A 22,630-nucleotide genomic window follows, 5' to 3' on the forward strand; every position below is an offset into this window, starting at 1 on the left:
CTGCGAATTGACAATTTAATTAAAATCTACCTTGATGTAGACCTTTTTATATTCAGACTATTTGGGATTCTTTGGGCTTTATGGACGTGAATGTCTATTTGCTTACCTAGATTTGAGAAGTTTTTAACCATTATTTTTTAAAATAAGTTTTCTGTTTCCTTTCTTCTTCTTCCAGGACTCCCATAATGTATATATTGATTTATTTTAATTGTCCCTTAAGTCCTATAGACATTCTCACTCACTCCATTTTTATCTTTCAATTGGATAATTTCAAATATTTTATTTTTAAATTCATTGATTCTTCTTTTTGCTTGAGTGACTCTGTTGTTGAAGCTCTCTACTGCATTTTACACTTCATTCATTGTATCCTTCAGTTGTAGGATTTCCGTTTGAATCTTTTTTAATGATATATATCTCTTCTTGAACATCTTATTTTGTGTATGTGTCATTTTCCTGCTTTCACTTAGTTGTTTATCTGTGTTCGCTTGTAGCTCACTGAGCTTTTTTAAAACAATTACTTTAAAAAATAATGAATCACTAAATTTACAGATCTCCGTTCCTTTTTTATCTGTTCCTGGCAATTTATTATATTTTTTTAGTGGTATCATATTTCCTTGAATTTTGCATTTCCTGTAATTTTGCATTCTTGTCTGTACATTTGAAGAAGCAGTTACCTCTTCCAAACTTTAAAGACTGGCTTTAGTAACGAAAGACCTTCACTTGTGGGTGGGCACAAGGGTACTACCTGGGTGGGATGTGTGACAGCCCTGGGTCTGATGCCACATGCAGGACACGTGATGATGCCAGTTCTGGAGACACATTCTGGGTTCCCTTGGGTTCATGATACCACTGGGTCTGGTGGGTATACAGCAACTCCAGGTCTGGAGGGGTGGGCATGTGGTGGTGACAAGGCTGTAGGTGTGGCACATCTTAGGGGAGGGGTTGAGTTGGCATGGGGTCCTGGAGGCTCAAGCAGCTGAATTCCCCATTGGCTAATGCTGTGGGATTCCTTGGCACCAAAGGCTGTGGGAACCCAAGAGGACAGCAAGGGCTGCTGCAGTCCTTGGTGTAAAGGCTTCTGGGGCACTCTTTCTCTCATTTTCCCCCCTCAGAGGAACTCACAGTGTAGGGTATTCCTCTTGGCACTGAATTATACTGTTCTGGAAGGTAGGGTGATGCACATAAAATGATTTCTATCTTTTCTATATGGCCATTCTTAGTTTTTATGCTCCACTGGGTTATTGCAGCTTCTTAATTATAATTCAGAGTTCTCCCAGAGCTATTTTCATCCATGGATAACTGCCAAATTGTTTGAGATTTGTGTGTGTTTGAGTGTGTGCATGTATAGGAGGAGATGAGAGCTAGGGTCTCCTGGTCTGCCATTTTTTGATATCACATTTATTCTTTCTTGTTTTCCACTTTTCCTTTTAATTTATTCAGTAGGAATGAACTTTTGCTGTTCCTATTTGGAATTTTCAGCATTCCCATAACATTGCTCTTACTTTTAAGAACTAAAAAGATGAAAGATAACATGCATTAACTTGTATTCTAAAGAAGGAGCTGATCTTAGAAGACACTTAACTAAATGACCATGAAGGAAAACAAAGCACTTTCTTTTCTTTAGACTTATTCTAATACTTAAAAAGTAAAAAAGAAAGACAAAAAGGCTCTTTTGGTCTTTTGCTTCTTGATAACCACCAGAAAAATATCATTTAAAGAAATAAAGGGCTTCTTTCTTCTTTCTCTTTTATAACACTTGAAAATATAAAATGCTACATTTCCAAAAATATGTTTAGTTTTTTGCACAAGCATCCTTGCATAGTAAAAGTATCTACTTTTTGCTCATTTGTTTCAATGCACTACACTTTATCTACAATTTCATTACACGTATAAAGCAAATAGGCATGCATGACTTTTATATCCTTAATGATTTTTTCTCTACAGGTAGGTTTAAAAAAACAGTTTGCCTAGTAATGTGACATGTAATGTATGTACATTGTTCTCATATTTTTAAAAAATATGTGTAAAATAAAGGTTCAGTAATTTTAACTCAGTATTTATCTTTAAAAAATTGTGTTGCAATTTTGTTCTCTGCACATGTAAGATAAAGTATTTGTAGCCATTGTTACAAGTTTATAATGTATTTTTGTATCTTGTTTTATATGAATGCTATATGACATTCAAAAAGAATTTTTCTTGATTGAGAAAAGGACACAAAATGCAAAATCCACAATTTTTATAACTGAAAATTGACAGTTGTTTTTCAGAACTTAATTACACTGGGTGTCATCTTTCTTGGGCTTTTAGTTAGCTAATGAATGAATACGTTAGACAGTTTTGGGTTTCAGTTGGGATTTTACATAGCTTGCATTTTAGTTCTCTAGTTCTTAGCTGTTTATATTAACGCATAGCATTATTTTAATAAATGTTATAATACCAAGCTTAGAAAAGATGAAAGATATAAGTAAAAAGGTAAAATAGAAAGATGAAGGCTTCTGAGATTCGTTGTCAAGTATTGTTTTCCTTTTCAGTGAACTCAGACTAGATGGGCCAGCTCTCTGCTAAGCCACTGAAAGTGTGGAGGGAATGACCCTCCAGGGCCATGCAAATTTGTCTTTCCTATGCAGTTTGCTTAGGCATCCCTTCCCCTGAAAATGTCTAATGGAGGCCCATCCCAAGTCAGCTTACTTCTCCTTACCTTAAAATTTTTCCAATGGACAAATACCAGGTACTGTTTCCCCTATCTATGTCAGATGAATAAAAACATCTCTGCATAAAACTGCCAAAGCCCTTCTTTTTCAACTAAGGTAAAGGAGGAGGCATCAAGATTGCCAGGAGAAATATCAATAACCTCAGATATGCAGATGACACCACCCTTATGGCAGAAAGAGAAGAGCAACTAAAAAGCCTCTTGATGAAAGTGAAAGAGGAAAGTTAAAAAGTTGGCTTAAAGCTCAACATTCAGAAAACTAAGATCATAGCATCTGGTCCCATCACTTCATGGCAAATAGATGGGGAAACAGTGGAAACAGTGGGTGACTTTATTTTGGGGGGCTCCAAAATCACTGCAGATGGTGATTGCAGCCATGAAATTAAAAGACACTTACTCCTTGGAAGGAAAGTTATGACCAACCTAGACAGCATATTCAAAAGCAGAGATATTATTTTGCCAACAAAGGTCCATCTAGTCAAGGCTATGGTTTTTCCAGTGGTCATGTATGGATGTGAGAATTGGACTGTGAAGAAAGCTGAGGGCCAAAGAATTGCTGCTTTTGAACTGTGGTGTTGGAGAAGACTCTTGAGAATCCCATGAACTGCAAGGAGCTCCAACCAGTCCATTCTAAAGGAGATCAGTCCTGGGTGTTCTTTGGAAGGACTGATGCTGAAGCTGAAACTCCAATACTTTGGCCACCTTATGAGAAGAGTTGACTAATTGGTAAAGTCCCTCCTGATGCTGGGAGGGATTGGGGGCAGGAAGAGAAGGGGACGCCAGAGGATGAGATGGCTGGATGGAATCACTGACTCGATGGACATGAGTTTGAGTAAACTCCGGGAGTTGGTGATGGACAGGGAGGCATGGCATGCTGCGATTCATGGGGTCGCAAAGAGTCGGACGCGACTGAGTGAGTGAACTGAACTGAAAGGAGAAGGCACTTCCCATGCCTCTTGGGACAGGAATTACAGAACAACTCTCTCCAAAGAAACCTTCTTCACATATTCTCTTTTGACTTTACATCAATTCAGTTCAGTCACTCAGTCCTGTCCAACTCTGTGACCCCATGGACTGCATCACCATACATAGCCTCAATTATTTTTACACCTACTTAGAAATTCTTGCATAGTGGGTTCATTTAAATGAAATCTTTTTTTATTTTCTTTCTTTCTAGGAACAACACGGAATAGTCATGAAGACTTAGACAATGGTTCTCAATGTTGGCTGGACATTAGAATCACTAGAATGTGAAAGTCGCTCAGTCATGTCTGACTCTTTGCAACCCCATGGATTATACAGCCCATGGAATTCTCCAGGCCAGAATACTGGAGTGAGTAGCCTTTCCCTTTTCCAGGGCATCTTCCCAAACCAAAGATCGAACCTAGGTCTCCCATATTGCAGGTGGATTCTTTACCAGCTGAGCCACCAGGCAGGGAAGCCCAAGAATATCAGAGTGGGTAGCCTATCCCTTCTCCAGCAGATCTTCCCAACCCAGGAATCGAACTGGGGTCTCCTGCATTGCAAGCAGATTCTTTACCAACTGAGCTATCAGGAAAGCCCTTAGAATCACTAGAAAAGACCTTAATTAACCCCATGCTCCGAGTGTGTTAAGTCGCTTCAGTGGTATCTGACTCTTTGTGACACTATGGATTGTTACCTGTCAGGCTCCTCTGTTCAGGGGATTGTTAAGGCAAGAATACTGAAGTGGGTTGCCATGCCTTCTGCAAGGGAATCTTCCCGACTCAGGGATTGAACCCTCATCACTTTACATCTCCTGCATTGGTAGGCGGGTTCTTTGCCATTAGTGTTACCTGAAAAGCCCATGCCCTGGCTACACCTTGACCAATGAAGTCAGAGTCTCTGGAGGTGAGCTCCAAGCATCAGTAGTTTTTCAAGCTCTCCAGGTGATTCCAATGTGCAAAGTTGAGAACTGCTGCTTCTGTAGAACAGAGAAGGCAATGGTACCCCACTCCAGTACTCTTGCCTGGAAAATCCCATGGACGGAGGAGCCTGGTAGGCTGCAGTCCATGGGGTCGCTAGGAGTCGGACACGACTGAGCGACTTCACTTTCACTTTCCACTATCATGCACTGGAGAAGGAAATGGCAACCCACTCCAGTGTTCTTGCCTAGAGAATCCCAGGGACATGGGAGCCTGGTGGGAGGCTGTCTATGAGGTCACACAGAGTCGGACACGATTGAAGCGACTTAGCAGCAGTAGCAGCAGCTTCTGTAGAAACAAAGAATTACTTTGGGGGCTTAAATAAAATATCCACCAGCTTGCAATCTTGATTGTGGATTTATTCAGTTCATCAAGTGCATGTCTTCTAAAAGCAGGCACCCCAACTCCCTTCATGTTTCAGTTGGTGCATGAGTGTAGGCTGTAGCCCACAGTTGTATTTCTAGGAGCTGACCAGAATAAATGTTTTGCTTTCTTTCAATTGTTTCTGTTTTCTTTTGGCCACTAAATTTTGTCTCTGAATTTTCAAGACGTGCTTCCTACCTCTTGGTTTGGGAAACCCTTTATAGCTACCTTAAACAATACTTTGCTTTCCTCATCCACTGCCTGTTATGGAATCAGTGAGTACACTCAAACTCTTAGCTGAGTGAATCCTGGCCCACTTTGTTTGATGAACTCTTTAGAATTCTACTACTGGTTATGACCTCTCACTCCCCCTTTCCCATACCACTTCTAAGGGCCAAGACTCAGGCATCTATTAAAGCCAGGTATTATTGAAAATAATTCTTTTATATTCCATGCTTTCCACACATAATCATACTTAATCTTCTTATGCTATGAAGTGGAATGTCTTCCTTGTGTTGTAATGACAATTTTCACTTTAATAAACTCAGGTTGACAAAAGACCAAAAAATTCTTTACATATATTTTTTCTCCTACAAAACAATTAAACTGTTGAAAAGTAGTTATTGTAGGATCTTGAACATATTGGGCAGTTATTAAATGTGTAACTGCTTGAGGCATTAATTCTGCCCTCCAGTGCAGTGCTAAGATATGATCTGAAGACCAATAGGAAGGCAATATTTGGAAGCTGGTTATAAATGCAAAGCTGGTTATTAAAACTTCCCACATAGCTCAGTCAGTAAAGCATCTGCCTGCAATGTGGTAGTTCAGTTTAATTCAGTCACTCAGTCATGTCCAACTCTTTGTGACCCCATGAACCATAGCACCCCAGCCCTCCCTGTCCATCACCAGCTCCCAGAGTCCAACCAAACCCATGTCCATTGAGTTGGTGATACCATCCAACCATCTTATCCTCTGTTATCCCCTTCTCCTCCTGCCCTCAATCTTTCCCAGCATCAGGGACTTTTCCAATGAGTAAGCTCTTTGCATCAGGTGGCCAAAGTATTGGACTTTCAGCTTCAACATCAGTCCTTCCAATGAACACCAGAACTGATCTCCTTTAGGATGGACTGGTTGGATGTCCATGCTGTTCAAGGGACTCTCAAGAGTCTTCTCCAACACCACAGTTCAAAAGCATCAATTCTTCAGTGCTCAGCTTTCTTTACAGTCCAACTCTCGCATCCAGACATGACTACTGGAAAAACCATAGTCTTGACTAGACAGACCTTTGTTGACAAAGTAATGTCTCTGCTTTTTAATATGCTATCTAGGTTGGTCATGACTTTCGTTCCAAGGAGTAAACGTCTTTTAATTTCATGGCTGCAGTCACCATCTGCAGTGATTTTGGAGCCCAGAAAAATAAAGTCAGCCACTGTTTCCACTGTTTCCCCATCTATTTGCCATGAAGTAATGGGACCGGATGCCATGATCTTCATTTTTTGAACGTTGAGTTTTAAGCCACTTTTTCACTCTCTTCTTTCACTTTCATCAGGAGGCTCTTTAGTTCTTTAGTTCTTCTTCACTTTCTGCCATAAGGGTGATGTCATCTGCACATCTGAGGTTATTGATATTTCTCCCACCAATCTTGATTCCAGCTTGTACTTCATCCATCCCAGCATTTCACATGATGTACTCTGCATATAAGCGAAATAAACAGGGAGACAATATACAGCCTTGACGTACTCCTTTCCCAATTTGGAACCAGTCTGTTGTTCCATGTCCAGTTCTAACTGTTGCTTTTTGACCCAGATACAGATTTCTTAGGAGGCAGGTATTGTGGTCTGATATTCTCATCTCTTGGTTGTACTTAGCTGTTAATATGCAACCCTCTCTCTTGAAATCAGGAGCTAGTTGAGGGTCACACTTTTATTTTGTCTTATTTGGTACACCCTCAGAAACCTAGGTTATTCTTTACACATATCTGGGATTTGAGCCTAAATTCTAGGTCCTGTTATTTGAAGTATTTAAAATAATATCACTAAAGCCACAAATTGTTTTTCAAAGATAACCCAGTTGCCTTGTATCTGGATGAAATAAATAGGTAAACACAGTTGATTCTATCCATTGACAATTGTTCCCTTTAACAAGAAAAAAATAACATCACTATTATCAGTCATGGAGAAGGCAATGGCAACTCACTCCAGTACTCTTGCCTGGAAAATCCCATGGATGGAGGAGCTAGTAGGCTGCAGTCCATGGGGTCGCGAAGATTCGGACATGACTGAGCGACTTCACTTTCACTTTTCACTTTTGTTCATTGGAGAAGGAAATGGCACCCCACTCCAGTGTTCTTACCTGGAGAATCCCAGGGACGGCTTAGCTTGGTGGGCTGCCGTCTATGGGGTCGCACAGAGTCGGACACAACCGAAGCGACTTAGCAGCAGCAGCAGCATTATCAGTCAACACTTTAAAAATAAGTCATATTCCAGTAATTCATGTCTATGGCAGTTATTTGTAATGATGAACATATTTTCAGCTAGGACCAGTGTGATAACAATGGTTCAGTTTATGAGTCTAGCACCCAAAGCCAATTAATTTTTTAAATGGTTGTATTTACTTTTATTTATTTTTGGCTGTGCAGGCTTTTCTCTAGTTGTGGCACATTGGCTTCTATCGCAGCGGCTTCTGCACCATGTGAGCCACCAATGAGGACCCTTGTAGTGGATTGCCTTGTTTGGAGCACAGGCCCTGCTGCACGTGGGCTTCAGTATTGGTGGCATGTAATCTCAGTAGTCGTGGCTCCCGTGCTCTAGAGCACAGGCTCAGTAGTTTTGGTCCACAGACTTAATTGCTCTGCAGTATGTGGGATCTCCCCAGTGGGACTGAATCTGTGTCTCCTGCATTGGCAGGCAGATTCTTTACCACTGAGCCTCCAGGGAGGCCCCAGTTGAGTTTCTGAGTAAACTTAGTACCTCATGACAGTGACAGTGATAATCACTCAGTCGTGTCTGACTGTGTGACCACACGGACTGTAGCCTGCCAGGCTCCTCTGTCCATGGGATTCTCCAGGCAAGAATACTGGAGTGGGTTGCCATTCCCTTCTTCAGGGGATCTTCCCAACCCAGGAATCGAACCTGGGTCTCCTACATTGCAGCAGATTCTTTACCTTATGAGCCACTAGGGAAGCCCCAAGTACATTATAGGCAAAACAAAAACAAGCAAACAAAGAAAATCCTCATGATCTGGATTGGTCTAGGAATTTAAGATTATTCATCATGCTATTTCTTTGGGAACGTGTGTCATAGCATAAATACGTATCTCCTTTCTGTGTAAATGTGTTCTCAGTGACTTCTGGTCAGCAAGACTGAAGCTAAAAGAACATTTGGAGCTATCAGATTTTCTCACCAACTCCAGGGTAGACCAGTTATTCCTAAGGATGGGCTATGTGACTCTGAGATCTTACCCAACTGCCAGTGCCAAGAAACAGTAAACATTTGAATGTTATCAAAATGATGGCCATGAGAGTTATGCAGATACATGGACAGATGTTTACAATTACAAAAATGCAGGCTCTGGTACGTTAAACAATTACCACCCCCTCTCCTCAGTCATATACCCAAAAGGGAAAACAATAGCAACAAATTGTGGTAAGAAAAAAAAACAGCGACACAGAGGCTAAAACGCTAATAATAACTGTGTTTGGAATGAATTAGTGTTTACTGCTTTTCTTTCTTCTCAATTACCTCTAGCTTGCTTAATTTATTTTGTAATAAAACACCAGAATAATTTAGCTTCATAAGTTATAATTTCTGCAAAAGCAGGAATCTTATTTGTCGTACATACACAGATACCATCACTACAGAGAAAACTGTGCAAAAAAATCCCTAATGAATATTTGTGTTATATAAGTAATCAATCAAAAAGTTACAAGACTGAAGAATAAGAGTTTAGAATGCAGCTATGGTAAAAGAGGTAATTTTTCTTCTTTGCGTTTTTCTCATATGGAGTAAAGAAAGATCAGCACCATGTGAAGATGCAAAGAACCATATAGGTTTTAAAGGTCTGTGTTGCAGAGAAAGAGTCCACAACATGAAGTAGTCTACTTTAGCGAAAGGATGTGCAGAAGTAAAAATTATATACAAAAATCCTAATAAGTAGGCAAGTCCTATTTTGCTCAGTCTACTTTAATTTCCAAACAGGATGGGCAAATAATGAAAGAAGAAGAGCATTTGCAGATGTCTTTAAGTTGTCTTCGTTTGCTTGCAATATCTTGAAGAACCTTGAAGTTATGATGCTTCTTTGAATTTTTTAGTAAAATTCCAGGTATTCCAACACATGTTATAATGTCAACTCTAAATTTCATATATTGGTATATCTAGTCCTTGAATGTCTTTAAGGACATTCCTATTTCTTGAAGGTCTCTAAGGAGAAAAAGAGTAGAACAGTACTAGAAAAGTTACTGGTCTTACTTTGTAAAAGATCTTTTTTCTCCCCACATACTTATCAGTATATGGTAAATATACTTACCAGTATATTTAGCCTCTGTGTTTATCTGGATTATTTTCAACTAACTTTAGTAATAATTTTGTAAGAAAGATGATTAGAGTAGACTGAATTTTGCATTCTTTATGCTTGTTTCACCTTCCAGGTTTGAATGAATCATATATGTTAGTTCCCTGTTTTATATTCCTACTTAATAATATCAATGAACACAATTCTCATTAATTTGTACTAAAGCATATCTCAAAGTGTAACTGGCACAGAAATATAGAAATATACTGTTCTATAAATAGCAATGCTCTTCTCATGTTTTTCTACATTTGAGTCTCCCAAACATTTTTTTTTAACACAGACAGAATTCTCCAGAGACTTCAGATGTTTAAGGACAGCACAGGTTAAAGTACTATTTCCTATTTCTTTTCTAAAATATAAACATGACCATTTATAGTTGTTTAAAAAGTCATGTGTAAAGGATAGGGAGAACTTTATAATATGTCTCACATAAGCATCTATATTTTTGCTTCAATTTAGTTTAGAATAAAAGTGATTTTACACTTATCTCAGGGCTGACAATCATAAGAGGCTTAATATAAATCTTCAAGCTTCTGAAAGGCTGCTTTTTAGGCAACTAAAAAGTACTTCTGCAAAGTCTGAAGCTGATGTGTGAGTGCCTTTATAGTTTTATAAACTCAAGTCATTGAAATGAATTTTTGAAGAGATGAAGATATAAAATAAAGACCTTTTCCTCAAAGATGTTTAAAAATGGAATAAGCAGCCATGAATCTGGGTGTGACAAAAGTGAAGTACAAGAACTTTACTTTCAGTACTAGATAAATAGCCGTCAAGTAGTACAAAATAACTGAGGTATCAAAAGAATAAGAAAAAGAATTACAATATGTAATTTTATAATTTTCTAAACTATGATTCTTGCAACTCTGTAGGCGATATAAGGTCATTGTTTTTGAAGGAGGACACTGGAATTTAACATGTTCAGGAGCCTTGTTCCAGATTCCTTTGTTAGACTTCCTACTAAATATGGAGGACTGGATACAGGTATTAATGTCCACAAAATGAAAGTGAAAAGGCACATGCTCACAAAGATAAAAGAAATGGATGAAGAAAAAATAATACTTTTGATGACATCAAGCAGATGGATGAGGGCATGCACTTAGTAGACCCAAGAGAGTTGGATCAGGAGGCAGTGATGGGGAAAGCCCAGAAACCACCCATTGTGTACCACAGAAACACGGAGAAGATTCAAGAGCAGACAGAACTGGCTATCTCCCAAGGCGAAGGTTAGGATGAGTCTAAAAGAAGGGGAGTATGTTTGAGAATTACCAGGATCTGACATCTCTTTCCCAATTCTGTTTGGCTGTGATTGCCCCTCCTCAGTCCCTATAGAAGATTGGAAAAGATAAAGAAAAGAATCTCTGACAATGGAGGTGCTTATGAACAAGGGAGAATAAGTGAAAATGCTATAACGGATATTGATTCTCTCTCCTTCACCTTCTAGCCTTCATCCTCCACTCCCAATGGCCACTCAGCTAGTAGAATTTTGGAGCAGAGCTGCTAAGTTACACAATTCTGGGGAAGCCTTTCACACACACAGTTAACATGAAAGATAGCCCTGCTGTGCAGTGCCCAGCTTGTATAGCTATACACGAAGGCCCTGGACCAGAAGCTCCTTTGAGAAATCAGACCAGTCCAAGACACAAGGCCTAAAGATGATGCTGTCAGAGATTCACTGACTGAATGGCCCATCCAGGCTTTCTTATGTCGAGGAAAACATTTGACAAGCCCTTCCTGGAAGCAAAAAGCCTTAGTGCTACTCTTTGAAAAAACATTCTTCAATATGAACTTCTAGCCAACAACCACCAGACTGAAAAAATTTCTCAAATAAAAGACAGAGACTGAAAAAAATTAGAAAAAAATACAGTATGTAGGGAGAAGAGAAAATTATCATTTATGTTATGACATATGAGAAGATACTATATATATGGAAGATAGTATTATAAGAAAATTTAGGAAACAAAAAAGACCTCTTGGAAAAGCATCTCACATTTCCTTATTATTAATACAAAGAAAGAAAATTAAAGGCACCAACTACTCATCTTATATTTTAAATTTATTTATTGAGCACAGTTGGTTTACAATGCTGCATTAGTTTCTTCTATACAACAGTGATTCTGTTATACACATATATACATTCTTTTTCATATTATTTTCCATTATGGTTTATCACAGGATATTGAATATAATTTCCTGTGATCTACAGTAGAACCTTGTTTTTTATCCATTCTATATATAATAGCTTGCATCTGCTAATCTCAAACTCACAATCCATCCTTCTCTACCCCTCACCCCTTGCTAACCACAAGTCTGTTCTCTATGTCTGTGAGCCTGCTTCTGTTTCTTGGATAAGTATTTTTGTGTCATATTTTAAATTCCATATATAAGTGATGTCATGTGATATTTGTCTTTCTCTGTCTGACTTTACTTATTATGATAATCTCTGGGTCCATCTATATTGCTGCAAATGGCATTATTTCATTTTTTTATGGCTAAGTAATAGTCCATGTGTATTTATACCACTCAGTTGTGTCCACCTCTTTGGAACCCCAAGGACTGTAGCCTGCCAGGCTCCTCTGTCCATGGGATTTTCCAGGCAAGAATGCTGCAGTGGGTTTCCATTTCCTTCTCCAGGGGATCTTCCTGACCCAGAGATTGAAACTGAGTCTCCTGCACTCCAGGCAGATTCTTTACCATGTGAGCCATGAGGGAAGCCCCACATCTTCTTTATCCGTTCATCTATCGATGGATATTTAGGTTGCTTCCATGTCTTGGCTATTGTAAATAGTGCTGCTATGAAATTCATCTTATGAAACTAGAAGAGAATTACCAAAGATACTGAGAGGGCATTAATCAGGAAAAATAAGAAATTAATTACCTAGAAAACACAAAAAGGACAAAAAAATTAAAGCTGTTTTCTTGCTGGAGGGAACCCACAAACAGGAAAATTATGATCACGATCAAAAAATCACAAAGGACAATGAGTGAGATTTAAAGAATCCTATGAGAGGGAAAAATACTGGTGTGTCTGATTGTTTCACAATAATTTTTATTGACATGAAGGACATACTCCGTTTTGAAGTTAATAGAATACAAAGCAACATGTACAATGAGAATCCACTTTTAATACAACAACATAAAAGCATAAATCTTCATGGAAAATGAATGAACAGTATGAACAAAGGTCATCTTTCAGTCTGGGATTATGGGCAATCTTTATAGGTTGGCTTACATGCATCAGTAATTTTTTATATTTCATTTTAAAATATGAAAAATATCCAATGGTTACAGTAGCAAAATTTTAATGAACATTAAAGAATTTAGGTCACTTAAGAGTGACTGTTTAGTATAACATTTAAGAGAAGATGATTTTATTTACTAAATTTCCCAATTTATCTTGCAGTTTTCACACCAAGATGTTTTATTTTGTAACAACATACTTGTTGCAATGTTTCCTGTTACTCACATTGCTAGGACTATGATAATACAGAAAAGTAAAGACCATTTTTTCCTTCGGTGAGATAAAGCCATTAGGGACAGACATTTGACTATTATTTTTTTCTCAAAGAAAACTTTTATTATGGAAAGTTAAACATACACAATATAGAATAGTATAATGAACTCATATCCATCACTACCTTCCACAATTATCAACAAACCTTATTCCTTCTATCCATTTACCTCCAAATCCACTGGATGATTTTGAAGCAAATATCAGGCATCACATTTTTTCATTTACAATTATTTCAGTATGGATCTCAAAATAATAAGACTGTTGTTCTTAAAAGGTTAATACAATACCACTATACTACCTAAATTAAAAATATATATATTATCAAATATCCAGTCTGTGTTCAGATTTGCTCAGTAGATTCAAATTGTTTCCAATATATTTCAACTGGGACCTAAAGTTTATCTAATTCATACTTTTTTCACTATTTCTCCTTTTACTTTCTCCTCTAATTCATTAATTTCATAATTTATCTGCAATAGGTTGATATGTCTTCTATGTTCACTTCTCTTTTGAGAGAAGTTTAAGAGTTTCAATATTTATGCATTAGACAACTTATTGATGACCTCGTAAGCAGCCTACCTTTGTAGTTAATCTTCCAAGTAAAAATTTGACTTGATAGATCCCAAGAAACTGCTTGAAAATCATACATAAAAAGGAATTTTGAAAAGTTTTTTCATAAAGAAAGCAATGTTGTAAGTTATGCATGTGTGTTGTTATTAAATGGATAATTGGGTGTTAGCACTCCAGTACTCTTGCCTGGAAAATCCCATGGACGGAGGAGCCTGGTAGGCTGCAGTCCATGGGGTCGCTAAGAGTCAGACATGACTGAGCGACTTCACTTTCTCTTTTCACCCTCATGCATTGGAGAAGGAAATGGCAACCTACTCTAGTGTTCTTGCCTGGAGAATCCCAGGGACAGGGGAGCCTGGTGGGCTGCCATCAATGGGGTCACACAGAGTTGGACACGACTGAAGCGACTTAGCAGCAGCAGCAACAATAGCATTTCTCTCAGATACAGCGAACCACCCTCCTGTTTTTTCTCCTGCTTCAGTCTTAATTCTCAGAGTCCTGGCTTCTGAGTGCTCTTCCTCTATTTGATCTCTAAATGTGTGAGGTTGCTCAAACTCAATTTTGAGCTCACTTCCCTCTGGACAGCATCTTCTTATGCGATCTCAATAATTTCCATGGTTCAAAAATGACATCTTTATTAACAAATTTGACTTTAAAATATTTTCAAACAGCAAATCCAAAAACAAAGCAAAAACTGGACAAACAAAAACATAGTAAAAAGACAAATGACACGCTGGCTTAAAAAATTCAACTCAAATTAAAAGCTAATATGTAGAGCTTCTTAAGAGAAAAAAGAAAATAATCAATTCCATATACAACAGACTAGAGATAAAGACAGATCACAGAGAAAGGTGCACATTGTCCTTAAAAAGATTTTCTACCTCACTCATAATAAGAAAATGCAAATTAAAACTATACTAAAATATCATTTTCATCACTTAGCAGTTTGGCAAACTTCTGAAAGTTTGGCCAAATACTGTAGTGATGAGGTTATGGAAAAGGGAGCACTCCCATACGTTGCTAGTTTCAGGGAAAGAACCCTTGATGGGGGGAATTTGGCAATAGAAAAGTTACATGTGCTGCTATAAAAATTTAGCCGAAAGATATACTGGCAAAACTATGAAAAGGCATATGCACACTGCTATTCATGGTAGCATTATTGACAATGGTAAACCCCTGGAAACCACCTAAATTTTTAAAGAAGAATGTAAACATGATAGAACTAACTAAGTTGATATTATTGTTGTGATTAGTTGCTAAGTCATATCCAACTCTTTGCAACCCCATGGACTGCAGCCTGTCAGGCTCCTCTCTTCATGGAATTTTCCAGGCATGTATACTAGAGTGGGTGGCATTTCCTTCTCCACATGATCTTCCTGACCCAGGGATCAAAACTTCATCTCCTGCATTGGTAGGCAGATTCTTTACCACTGGGCTACCAGGGAAGCCCAAACTGATATTACCTATACTTAATAAAATGCAATGCCATGTTTCTTTTTGTCACAGAAACATGGTAGGATAGAATGCAAATTAAATGTTTCTCTGTTGATAGAAACATGCAGTAGGATATTATTATTTCTATTTCCTTTTCTTTTTTTTTTTAAAGAGACATCAATGGTTAAATGGATGGTGGGAATCTTAGTGTGTGAAACAAGGTCCTGGAACACCTCACTGTGTGCGGCTGATGGCAGGCAGGACACGGTGGCAGTCTTTGTTAGGCTCTATTTCCTTTTCAGAAAGCATTGCTCTAAACTGCCTATAGCCTTTAGGATATCCTTAAATTTTATGTAGTGGTAAAACTGATGAATTCAAACATTCAAAGTTCACTTTGGCAGCTCTAGTTTTATCAAAATCATATTTTACTGATTCCTGATGTTTGTACAATGTAAAGGCATCAAGTTAAATTTCCTCTCCACACACATGTTTATGAATGGAATACTTAGGATTTCACAATTCAAGACTTAGACTCATAGTTTCCAGCTCTCCAAAGATGCCCATCTACTCTGCGTCTATTGGAGAAGGAAATGGCAACTCACTCTAGTATTCTTGCCTGGAGAATTCCACGGACAGAGGAGCTTGGTGGACTCCAGTCCATGGTGTCGCAGTCGGACACAACTGAGCGACTATCACTCACTCACTCACTCACTCACTCTGTAACTATTGACTCGTTTGGGCACACCACTACTTGTCAATCAATAGTTGTTTATTCAATATGTAGTCTGCTGCTGCTGCTGCTAAGTCGCTTCAGTCGTGTCCGATTCTGCATGACCCCAAAGACAGCAGCCCACCAGGCTCCCCCGTTCCTGGGATTCTCCAGGCAAGAACACTGGAATGAGTTGCCATTTCCTTCTCCGATGCATGAAAATGAAAAGTGAAAGTGAAGTCACTCAGTAGTGTCTGACTCTTAGCGACCCCATGGACTGCAGCCTACCAGGCTCCTCCATCCATGGGATTTACCAGACAAGAGTACTGGAGTTGGTTGCCATTTCCTTCTCCAAATATGTAGTCTACTTAATGTGTAAAATGCTTATTTTTCAACTCTATGAAGCATATGGATATCATTATAAGTTAAATGTCTCCTTCTCAGGGAAAATGTTTTTAAAGCAGAGAGATAATTAGAACTTGTGAAAATAAATTTGAATTTCAAGTAAATTACAATTTTAGTGAAGAAATTAAGAAAACCCTGTTTCATTAGGTTACTTTGTTCTGCTGATTTTTCTTTTCTTTTTAACTCTTTGTTTCAAGTTATTCTGGAAGCAGTCTAATTTTGAAAATTTGGTGTTTTGTTTCAGGTTTTTCATGTGCTATATTGGTGCTTGTCACAATCTACACATAATACTGAATAACTCAGATGAACTTAGTTCACGCTTTCCTCGATTTCTTATGGCTTCTGTAAAGGACTGGAAAAGGTCAGTTTTCATTCCAATCCCTAAGAAAGGCAATGCCAAAGAATGCTCAAACTACTGCATAATTGCACTCATCTCACATGCTAGTAACGCTCAAAATTCTCCAAGGTGGGCTTCAGCAATACGTGAACTGTGAACTTTCAGATGTTCAAGATGGTTTTCGAAAAGGCAGAGGAACCAGAGATTAAATTGCCAACATCTGCTGGATCATGGAAAAAGCAAGAGAGTTCCAGAAAAACATCAATTTCTGCTTTATTGACTATGCCAAAGTCTTTGACTGTGTGGATCACAATAAACTGTGGAAAATTCTTCAAGAGATGGGAATACTAGACCACCTGACCTGCCTCTTGAGAAACCTGTATGCAGGTCAGGAAGCAACAGTTAGAACTGGACATGGAACAACAGACTGGTTCCAAATAGGAAAAGGAGTGTGTCAGGGCTGTATATTGTCACCCTGCTTATTTAACTTATATGCAGAGGACATCATGAGAAACGTTGGGCTGGAGGAAGCACAAGCTGGAATCAAGATTCCTGGGAGAAATATCAATCACCTCAGATATGCAGATGACACCACCCTTATGGCAGAAAATGAAGATGAACTAAAGAGCCTCTTGATGAAAGTGGAAGAGGAGAGTGAAAAAGCTGGCTTAAAGCTCAACATTCAGAAAATGAAGATCATGGCATCTACTCCCATCACGTCATGGTAAATAGATGGGGAAACAGTGGAAACAGTGTCATACTTTATTTTGGGGGGCTCGAAAATCACTGCGGATGGTGATTGCAGCCATGAAATCAAAAGACACTTACTCCTTGGAAGGAAAGTTATGACCAACCTAGACAGCATATTCAAAAGCAGAGACGTTACTTTGTCAGCAAAGGTCCGTCTAGTCAAGGCTATGGTTTTTCCAGTAGTCATGTATGGATGTGAGAGTTGGACTATAAGGAAAGCTAAGTGCTGAAGAATTGATGCTTTTGAACTGCGGTGTCAGAGCAGACTCTTGAGAGTCCCTTGGACAGCAAGGATGTCCAAGCAGTCTGTCCTAAAGGAGATCAGTCCTGGGTGTTCATTGGAAGGCCTGATGTTGAAGCTGAAACTCCAATATTTTGGCCACCTGACTCATTTGGAAAGACCCTGATGTTGGGAATGATTGAAGGCAGGAGGAGAAGGGGACGACAGAGGATGAGATGGTTAGATGGCATCACCGAGTCAATGGACATGAGTTTGGGTAAACTCTGGGAGTTGGTGAGGGACAGGGAGGCCTGGCATGCTGCGGTTCATGGGGTTGCAAAGAGTCGGACATGACTGAGTGACTGAACTGAGTTGAACTGTAAAGATCATCAGATGATTTTGGAGAAAAAACATAAATTTCTGTTTTATTGTAATTCTTTTCTATATTCTCATCATCCTCAGTGTATTTAGTGAGTACCCATTAAATGTATCCCAGGGATGGGGGAGCCTGGTGGGCTGCCATCTATGGGGTCGCACAGAGTCAGACACAACTGAAGCGACTTAGCAGCAGCAGCATTATATGTCAACCACTGCTTTTAATGGTAGGGATACATCTTCGTTCAAAATAGGCAAAGCTCCTGCCCTTACTCTATATTAGACACAAAGATGGATTTTTTTGTGTTTAAAATCAACTGTATTGAGGCTTGATTTGCACAAAGTAAAATGCACATGTAAGTGTGTACTTCAATGAGCTTTTACAAGTGAATTCAGCCATATTACCACCATCATAATCAAGATACAGAATATTTCCAACACCTCAGATCACCTAGCCCTATTCCAATTAATCCCTCCTTGATACCCACCTCCACTTCTGGCGCTCACTGTTCGTTTTGTCACAATAGATAACATGTCTTTTCTAGAATTTTCTATAAATGCAATCATACTGTGTTGCTCATATTCTGATATCCTTTGCTCATAATAATGCTTTATGAGATTCATATATTTGCATGTTAAGTAGTCATCCCTGTTCGTTGCTAATTACTATTTATTATATGGATAATTACATATCATTATATGGGTATGCCACAATTTTTTATCCAATCATCAGTTGACGAACATTGGGGTTGCTTCCAGTTTTTGATCATTAAAAATAAAGCTATGAAAATTAATGTACAAATTTTTGCGTGGGCACATTTTGTTTCCTAACACCTAGGAGTGGAATTGCTGGATCGTGTAAATACATGATTAATTTTATAGTAAAAGATAAGACTGTTTACCAAAATTTTTGTACCATTTGGGATTCCCATCAGCAATATATCAGAGGTCCTGCTGATCCATGTTGTCAACATTTCTATCATATTTTAAATTTTGGCCATCTTAACGGCTGCCTGAGTGTGTGCTCAGTCTTGTCCGACTCTGCAACCCCATGGACTGTAGGCCGCTAGGCTTCTCTGTCTATGTATTTCCCAGACAGGAATATTGGAGTAGGTTGCCATTTCGTCCTCCAGGGGATCTTCACCACCTAGGGATCCAACTCCCATTTCCTGCGTTGGCAGGAGGCTATCACTGAACCGCCTGGGATTATCTCTTAATGACTATTAGTGGCAAAGTTGTATTTTGTTTCCTACCTGTTCTAGTCACTAGTGGAACCCCACTTTAAAACCGATCATTTTATTAATTTTAGGAAAACGCTAAACCAAAGGTCTAAAAGAAAAAAACCAGCTTGATTCTGCTGTATTTTGTTTCCATTTTTCCTCTCGAAATCCCCAGACTTTCTAGGAAACATAAAACCGGTGTCAAGCAGCAGAGCTGGGGTCTTCATTCAAGGACCCAACCTCTAGGATCTGCACACACTTCCATCCTTTACACTTCTTCCGGTCACCTTTCTAAGAATTTCCCAGGTAGCCGTCGTGCGGGGCAAGGAGGGGCGGGCTCTGGGGCACCCAGGCTCCGCCTCTTGCTTGGACCCACCTATTACCCAGGATGCGGCCGCAGGGTGGAGAAGGAACGTAGCTTCCGGTCTCGCGATCTGCTCTAATCCCGCGAGAAGAGAAGATGGCCGCCAACGGCCGAATGTTGGCGGTGGCGAGGAAGGGGGTGTGGCCGAGGAGCGCGAAGTCCTCAGGCGTGAGGGAGAGGAGGCGGGGTCGCGCGCACCAGGCGTGCGCATGCGCGCACGAGCCGGTCGGGCAGGGCAGAGAGGGGAGGGGGCGCCGGCGGCGGCCGAGGAGGTGTCGTTATTTCAGCGGTCTGGACGGTGCGTGGCGGAGCGGGTGGCCACGAGAGAAGTAGGTAGGGACCGCGTTGCGGAGCCATTGAGACTTCTTTCCTTCCGTGCCTTAGAGCCACAGCCCTCCGCGCGTGTGGCGGACCCTGGGGAAGCCAGGTCACCCTGCGGCCCCGGCCCTCCCGCCGCGCTTCAGGTAGGAGCTTCGGGCTTACTCGTGCCCGCTCCCCGCCGAGGCCCTGCCCTTAGCTGGTGTTACTCGGGCGACGACTTGGTACCGGGCGTGCCCGTCCTCGCGCGCGACGACAGCCCTGTCCTTGCTTCCGTGCCCGTGGAGCCGGGGCCCGGCCGGGCTGACCCATTTGGGGCGGGTCCCCTCTTCAGGTGCTCCCCCGCCCTGGGCCGGCGGTACGCTCCCTCACGCCATGCCCCCACCCCCACCCCCACCCCCCGGACAGGCTGTGCGGGGGTCCGGTCGGTTCGGGAGAGGTTCTCCCTGTGAGCTCCGGGCAGATGAGGGACCATCTTGACTTCAGTAGTTGCTGCAATGGGGTCTTGGACTTCGAGAGAGGACCTTGAAGAGTGCCTTGGTTATTTGTGGCCAGTGTTAAAAGTTGGAAGCTCTGGAGGTAGTTCTTTTTGGGCCGTTGGTGGGATGGTTTGTGATTTTACTTCTCAAATAGGCACACTGATTATGAGTGTTGGTAGGTGATGGGCTATTTATTATTAAATGAGCAGCAGCAGTATTAATTAACGTGAGATTTAATTGCATTAAGGTAGTTTTTCACAGAGCTGTCCTCAAACTCAGAAGATCTCTGCTTCAGCAGTTTAGTAGGAGTTTCATACAATACTTAAACATAGTTTGCAAATACTCTTGCCGTGAAAGCTACATCCTCTCTCTTACGATAATATTAATTTTATAGGCGTAATGGTTATGAAAGCTTCTGTAGAAGATGATGATTCAGGATGGGAGCTCGGTATACCAGAAAAGATGGAAAAAAGCAATACAAACTGGGTGGACATAACCCAAGATTTTGAAGAAGCTTGTCGAGGTGAGTTTGAATTTTTGAATTGGAGGTTCAAAATTTGGGAAAGGGTATAATAAAAATGTGGATTGTGATTTTTAAATTATCTCAATAAATGGAAAAAAAATCAACATGTAAGTGTGGTTTATTGAGTTACCACACTTACTCATTCTCTGTCCTCTGATTTTAACTTTTATTTAAAACCAGTTTTTATAGATATTACATTAAATACAGATGTTGAGGCAGTTTCGTCTGTTAAAATTTTCTAACAGGTTAGAGTGCACGTAGCAATAATTTCAAATTGGAAATACAAATTCTGTTGCCCCAAAGACTAGAGTATTATTGTATATTTGAGGTTTGAAAATAATTGAATCATGTCATTCTCTGCTTGAGATCCTCCAGTGGCTTCCTGTTGCATGTAGAATAAAATTCATACTTCTTCCCTACAGCCTATATGATCTGGTGCCTGCCTCAGACTTTTTGTACCACTGCTCCACTAGGCTCATTATGTTTAGTCATGAGGTCCTTATCTCAAATACACCAAGGTTGTGTCCCCAGGTCTTCAGGTAGCTGGCTCCTTCCTGACCACTTAAATGTTACCATTCCAGTGAGCTCTCAAAACAGCCAACCTAAGCAGATTTATCCTCTCATTCTCTTCTGTCCAACTCCACCCTATTTGAATCCCAGTTTATTTTCTTTGTAGGACTTACCTACTGTGAGAAACCATCATTTTCCATTATTGTTTACTGTTAGTTTCACCCACTGAAATAATGTCTGTGAGTGCAGAAATTATTCTAATACACAGAACAGTGCCTGGCACTTAGTAAGTTCAGTAAATGTTTGTGTATAAATGACTGGAGCGGAAAAAGCCTTGGAGAAGGGGGGAAGGAAAATAAAAGAACAAATGGTAGAGGGCTTGAACTTTAAGAGAGGATGGGATCAAGAACACTGTAGAGAAATTAACCTCAGGAAAAGAATGAATGATAAGATGGTGAAGATACAGGTGTGTTTCTAAGTGGGTGGGGAGGAATGGTGGAGGGATTTACACATGATGGCTTCTATTTTCTTAGTGAACAGAGGGTTGGGCTTTTAGTGATGGTGTGTATTTAGAGTAGTGCTCTTAAGAGAAGTAAAGACTTGGAACTGCAGATGAAAGGGAGCCAGCTGAATATAATCACAGGGATAAGTCATGTGCTTACTCTTCAACTGTTCTGAAATACATGTCCAGTTAAAGTACACCTAAGTGAGATAGTGGAAAAAAACATTAGACTGAGAGTTGGGTGACTGCACATATGTGTTTGTCTAAGGGAGAGAGAAATGTAAATTACAACGTAGCTTTTGTGCTCAGTGTTCTTTGACTAGTGAGTGGATCACACCTATAATCTTATGCTGATTTTAAGTGATATGTATTAGAGGACTGTCATTATGAACCTAAATGAGAAAGGTTTTATGAAGTAAATATGGCCTGAGTTACGTCCCTAGTGGCAGACATAAAGCGTCTGCCTGCAATGCAGGACACCTGAGTTCGATCCCTGGGTTGGAAAGATCCCCTGGAGAAGGAAATGACAACCCACTCTAGTACTCTTGCCTGGAAAAATCCATGGACTGAGGAGCCTGGTAGGCTACAGTCCATGGGGTCACAGAGAGTCGGACACAACAACTTCACTCACATGCCCTGAGTTGGCTGTGAAGGAGTGGCCAAGATTCTGTTAAGTGAATGTGAGGAAATTACTCTAAACTGAGATTTTTATGTTTAAGGAACAGTGAGTAACTCTGCTTCTTCTGGGAAGGAACCTTGAGTAGGACATGGGGTTTAATACCTGCTTCAGTGTCGATTGAGAGAGGGTGGCATTTTAT

The 22,630-nt window shown here is 40.0% G+C and overlaps 1 protein-coding gene across 2 annotated transcripts in view; it reads left to right on the forward strand.

Moving 5' to 3' along the window:
- Nucleotides 1–19,748: 19,748 nt before the first annotated feature.
- The window catches only part of NAA35 (N-alpha-acetyltransferase 35, NatC auxiliary subunit), a 102,123-nt gene continuing 99,241 nt past the window's right edge, over nucleotides 19,749–22,630 (forward strand). The window contains exons 1-2 of one of the 2 annotated variants that reach the window (XM_052644874.1): nucleotides 19,749–19,813; nucleotides 20,672–20,800. In XM_052644874.1, coding sequence (XP_052500834.1) covers nucleotides 20,677–20,800 — 124 coding nt within the window. In that variant the 5' untranslated portion in view covers nucleotides 19,749–19,813; nucleotides 20,672–20,676. Of the gene's footprint in view, nucleotides 19,945–20,671; nucleotides 20,801–22,630 lie in introns of both variants that reach the window. The other variant, XM_052644873.1, reaches the window with a different exon arrangement.

Source organism: Budorcas taxicolor, chromosome 8, assembly GCF_023091745.1.
Source record: "Budorcas taxicolor isolate Tak-1 chromosome 8, Takin1.1, whole genome shotgun sequence".
Taxonomy (NCBI): Eukaryota; Metazoa; Chordata; class Mammalia; order Artiodactyla; family Bovidae; genus Budorcas; species Budorcas taxicolor.